At 36.3% G+C, this 5475-nt stretch overlaps 1 protein-coding gene across 5 annotated transcripts; it reads left to right on the top strand.

Annotated features, from left to right (window-relative positions):
• Window positions 1–5213, top strand: LOC148697196 (PH, RCC1 and FYVE domains-containing protein 1-like). Of its 5 annotated transcripts, none has more exons than XM_088695053.1 (6): window positions 1–906; window positions 1860–1946; window positions 2783–2869; window positions 2986–3072; window positions 3166–3285; window positions 4750–5213. In XM_088695053.1, exons 1-6 carry the CDS (start codon window positions 859–861, stop codon window positions 4837–4839), a joined length of 519 nt encoding a protein of 172 aa, XP_088551179.1. In that variant the 5' UTR covers window positions 1–858; the 3' UTR covers window positions 4840–5213. The 5 variants fall into 5 exon arrangements, with proteins under 5 accessions (XP_088551179.1, XP_088551178.1, XP_088551182.1 ...); XM_088695052.1 differs by lacking the exon at window positions 4750–5213 and adding an exon at window positions 3845–4276; XM_088695056.1 differs by lacking the exon at window positions 4750–5213 and adding an exon at window positions 3369–3515.
• The last annotated feature ends 262 nt before the right edge of the window (window positions 5214–5475 follow it).

The following is a 5475-nucleotide window of genomic DNA, read 5'->3' as shown; positions in this document are numbered from 1 at the left end:
ATTACACCTCGCCAATTTCCAGCGATGGCACCTTTGGAAAATAACAAATAAAACTCCTTAAAGAAAGAAAAATTATACTTATATGGCCGCTCGACACTATTTATATAAAAAAAGAAAACCAAAACCGATTGCTGCAATCTTAATCTTACAACAAAACGTTGTTTATAAAAAGAAAAACTTTGAGTAACTTTCCACCTTGGTCATGTAGTTTCAACAAGTTCGTACTCAGTTGCATCAAACTCTGAAATTCTAGATACATATTTTATTTTATTTTATTTTGCGAGTTTGATTTATTTTTCACAATTTTTCACAATTTTTCAGAGTTTGAAACTCTGAAATTCTAGTACTCAATTTTTCACAGGTTTGACCAGTTGTGCTTTTTACAGACTCGGACACGCCCCACGGTCCGGTGAATCTTTCCAGTGAATTTTCTCTCTCTTCTGTTCCCTCCCTCGCTCCTTCGTCCGGTCCGCTTCCCCTCCCGTCCCATTCTCCGACGCCCTTTCGTACCTTCTCTTTTCTCTTTCACTCCCTAAATTCCTCTCTGAGGCCCTTTTCGTTTTTAAACCCGCCGTCGGTCTCTCCGCAACCAGCTTCCCAACAGTCCACGGCTTCGAGCTCAGTTTCTTCTTTGCTCGGAGTCAAAGATCAGAACTGGAGGTCTTAGGGTTTCGGCAGATCTGCGCCGCGTAGTGTAGAGAAAGAGAGAGCTGAGCAGTGGTGGTTGTGGTGGTGGTGACGTGGCCGTTGATGGTATTGCACGGAGGCGCGAGAGCCAGTTGGAAGGTAGATGATGAACGGAGCTCCGGCGGGGGATCGGAGAGGGTGGTGGCGTTACGGTAATTTCTGTCACATGGAATGGCAGATCTTGTTAGCTACGGGAATGCCAACCGTGACATCGACCAGGTCGGTCTCTTTCTCTCTAAATTCTCTTTGCCTCTTTTTAGTTTTTGCAAATGTATCAAAAAATACAAAGAAAATGAAATAAATTCCTAATTATTTGTCTGTTTAATTACTTAGAAAAGCAGAAGATTTGTTTTTTTCCTCCTCTAAAAAGTGGAAATTGGATGGAGAGCTATTTATTTTAGCTTGATACTTTTAAGTTTTGTAGGTATGTTAAAAATGTGAGGGAATTTTGATTTGGTAATTGAAAAACAACTCTCTAGATATAATTACTGGGAACATAATCTTCAGGTATGTTAAAAATGTGAGGGAATTTTGATTTGGTAATTGACATACAACTTTTTAGATATAATTAGTGGGAACATATTCTTCTCAAGGTTTTGGTTTTGATCTGGGTTCATCGTTTTCGGCTCAATGGATGCAGTATGGGTGCTTTTACAGAACCAAACAGGGCCGAAGTTTCGAACCTTTTTTAATTTTGTATTTTTCCCATGTGCATTTTCCATATCGACAACTGGGTTTGCTCCGAGGCATATGTAAAGTACTGACATCTTCAAACGATAAATGTCTAGTGATTATTGCATGGAAACCACATTTTACTTTCTTCGCAGGGTGTAAAACCTGCTGCTCTATTTGGAACAGTTTTTATAGTAACTTTAGAAGACGCATAGGGTTTCTTAATATCTTAAAAGTTTGGATTTAGCGGTTTATTGTCTTAGTCGCAGAATAACGGTTATGAATAATGATATGTTTTGGATGGTTGTAACTTGTCACTGAATGAGAACTAAGTTGGTATGCTTCTTGAGTTGGAAGTCAAAAAGTCATTACTATATGCGGTATGGAGTTCAGGGTAACGTTATAATTAGAATAGCATTTGATATGGTCCTATGTTTAGTTCATACAGCGTTTATCTGCCCTTCATATCTCATGGTTTTGAATGATTAAATGATTTTCAGGCAATAATTGCTTTGAAGGAGGGTGCTCAACTACTGAAATATGGTCGTAAGGGAAAGCCTAAGTTTTGTCCATTTAGACTTTCTACTGTAAGTTTGTATCTAAAGCTTCTCTATTAGGATTTATTTTTTATTTTTAAAATATTGGTGGTTTGTCCACTCCATGGAAGGAAAAGAACATGGTGTGCTCAATTATTAAGGTTGAAATAAAAAATTTATTCCACAATTCCTGCATGAACAGACAGTAAAATTTGTAAAAGGATGAAGTCAAGAATGCTACGAAACATATTTAATTGAATTTCCTGCTTAGCAGTGGTAATGTGGTGCCAATTAGGTAATTTCTATCTTCTCCCACAAGCATACAATCTCCATTTGTGCTTATAACGGAAAAGATAAAATTTCTCAAGTTTCCCTTCTGCTAATTAAATTAATCTCAAGGGGAAATCTGAGTTAATTTAGGTTCCGATCCATATGGCAGATTGGAACCAAAGGGTACAGTAGGCAGTTTGCCAGATTCTATGGCATATTTAATTTGGATGAGAGATTTGAGAACTTATTCGTAGTGTAGTTTGAGGTCAGTCAAGGCAAAATATGGTCTATAGTTCTTGGAGAAACATATCATTAATAGCTACGAAGGTTTGATAGACTATACATTTCACCTTGTAAGGTATTGGAATATGTTAAATGTCAGTTGACATTAGTTGTGCTGCTACGTTGCTGCATAACCAAGCTACTTTGTGTTTTGATGCATGCATTGTAAAATACTGCTAATGGGATAGCATTTCACTGGCCTTCTGTGGTAGATAGCATTTCAATGGCCTTCTATGGTTCTTGCTTGTGATTATATTTATTGTATTTTAATTCACAAATTTTGTCTGCTTAAATTCTTTCTATTTTCTACTTACTGCTGCATTTAATAATTTCAGGACGAATCAACTTTGTTCTGGATTTCAAGTAGCGAAAGAAGTTTGAAGTTGGCTTCTGTCACAAGAATTGTTCCTGGACAAAGAACTGTGAGAAATTTGATATAATTTTTTAGTACATGATTGGCATAGATTTACTGCAGTTTAAATTTAAGTCTTCTAGCGATGCTTATTCTAATTTCATCTTGCTCCAAAATTTGTTACAGGCTGTCTTTCAACGATATTTACGTCCTGAAAAGGACTATTTATCATTTTCTCTTCCATACAATAACGGAAAGCGGTCTCTTGATCTGGTTAGTGGTGGAAGCTCAAAATTATTTCTTTACATTGTTTCCTATTTTTATTTATAATAACAATATTTATGATAATCTGTTATTTGCGTCCAGATTTGCAAGGACAAAGTTGAGGCGCAAGTGTGGATTGCAGGCCTTAAAGCACTAATTTCCTCCGGCAGAGGTGGGCGTCAGAAAATTGACGGATGGAGTGATGGAGGCCTCTACCTTGATGTAAATATGCCTACTTAGAAACCTCTTTTGTGGTTAAAAAACCTCTTTTGTGGTTAAATTTTATGTTTTCTCTTGTCTTGCAGTGATCTGTGTTATATAGGCATCAACATGCAGTATTGGAGCTTTTGAGCTAAATTTGAAATGCTGAAATACTATGATAAGATTCTTTTATTATTTTTATTTAAATTTTAGTATTTGATTCTTAAAGAAATTAAACTTCTCCTTGCATAGACATAGTGTTTTTGCATGTTTAATATATATTTTTCTTTCCCTTTGTAATTTTTGGATTGGCATTTTTTTATAGACATTTTTTTATCTTATTTTTTATTACTTTATATGTTTAATATATATGTGTGTGTGTGTGTGTGTGTGTATTCTAAATGAGTCATCCAACCTTATAGTTCAGTTCATATGATTTTATTGTAGTCATCCAACCTTTATATGGAGAAATCACACACGCACATAGACTTTGGATGTATGAAAGTTTCTCTTACATTTCGGTATGTACAAGTACACCTGTTGAATGACTGCCTGCTTATCATGTTTTCGGGTACTTCAGGATGGCAAGCACTTGACATCAAATTGTCCTACTGATAGTTCTTCTAGTGGTGCACGAGATAGTGGCTCTCCAGATTATGAATTCAAACTGAAAGTATTTTCATAATCTTTTCAATGACAAACACAAAAGGAGTACTTATTTGGGTAATTTGAGTAACTCGGAAGAGTGAAGAAATTACTCCTTCTACCGTAAATCAATAAAGAAGAAGCTTGTAGCTTTGAAAAAAGATGAAGCATAGAAAAGTAGTGGGTTCCAACAGTATACAGACCGAAGTGTGGAAAATCTTGGGAGAGACATGTATAACATGTATAACGTGGTTGGAAGCCATTCAGCAAGTAGTTGGAAACCGTCCAGAATAAAGGTGGCCCAAAAAACGATTAATTATTTTTGGCCCTAAATATAATGCAGCCTGTTCACACTGACTTTTTTCAATCTGTTTCTGCAATTTCCTTGTCAATTAAGTCTGTTGGTGTTCATTTTGTGGTTTTCTTGTTGGATTGATTCGTATTGTCCCAATTGGCTTCCCTACAACTTTCATTCTTTCTCTCTTCCAGTTCCATTATTTCCTTTCCGCAAAACCTCTCTTTTGGTCTGCACCTACTTTTGTGTGAGTATTTTCGTCGTGGCTTTTCGTTCACTTTTCATTTGCTTTGTCCAATGTTATTTTTATTACTTTATATGTTTAATATATATATATATATATATATATATATATATATATTCTAAATGAGTCATCCAACCTTATAGTTCAGTTCATATGATTTTATTGTAGTCATCCAACCTCTTTATGGTGAAATCACACACGCACATAGACTTTGGATGTATGAAAGTTTCTCTTACATTTCGTTATGTATAAGTACACCTGTTGAATGACTGCCTGCTTATCATGTTTTCGGGTACTTCAGGATGGCAAGCACTTGACATCAAATTGTCCTAGTGATAGTTCTGCTAGTGGTGCACGAGATAGTGGCTCTCCAGATTTGAATTCAAACTGAAAGTATTTTCATAATCTTTTCAATGACAGGCACGAAAGGAGTACTTATTTGGGTAATTTGAGTAACTTGGAAGAGTGAAGAAATTACTTCTTCTACCACCAAATCAATAAAGAAGAAGCTTGTAGCTTTGAAAAAAGATGAAGCATAGAAAAGTAGTGGTTGGAAGCCTTCCAGCAAGTAGTTGGAAACCGTCCAGAATAAATGGGGCCCCAAAAAACGATTAATTATTTTTGGCCCTAAATATAATGCAGCCTGTTCACACTGACTTTTTTCAATCTGTTTCTGCAATTTCCTTGTCAATTAAGTCTGTTGGTGTTCATTTTGTGGTTTTCTTGTTGGATCGATTCGTATTGTCCCACTTGGCTTCCCTACAACTTTAATTCTTTCTCTCCTCCAGTTCCATTATTTCCTTTCCCCAAAACCTCTCTTTTGGTCTGCACCTACTTTTGCGTGAGTATTTTCGTCGTGGCTTTTCGTTCACTTTTCATTTGCTTTGCAATGGCGATGAGCACCCAAAGAGCCTCTGCACCACTTCTTTCTCTCGAATCAGCTCCTCAATGGAAGTACGATGTGTTTTTGAGTTTTAGGGGTGCAGACACCTGCAATGGTTTTGTATCCCATTTATACCACGAATTG

This window comes from Pyrus communis, chromosome 5, assembly GCF_041283825.1.
Source record: "Pyrus communis isolate YQ-2024b chromosome 5, ASM4128382v1, whole genome shotgun sequence".
Classification (NCBI taxonomy): Eukaryota; Viridiplantae; Streptophyta; class Magnoliopsida; order Rosales; family Rosaceae; genus Pyrus; species Pyrus communis.
The sequence above is the reverse complement of the archived record's forward strand: the minus strand, read 5'-3'. Positions and strand labels throughout refer to the sequence as shown.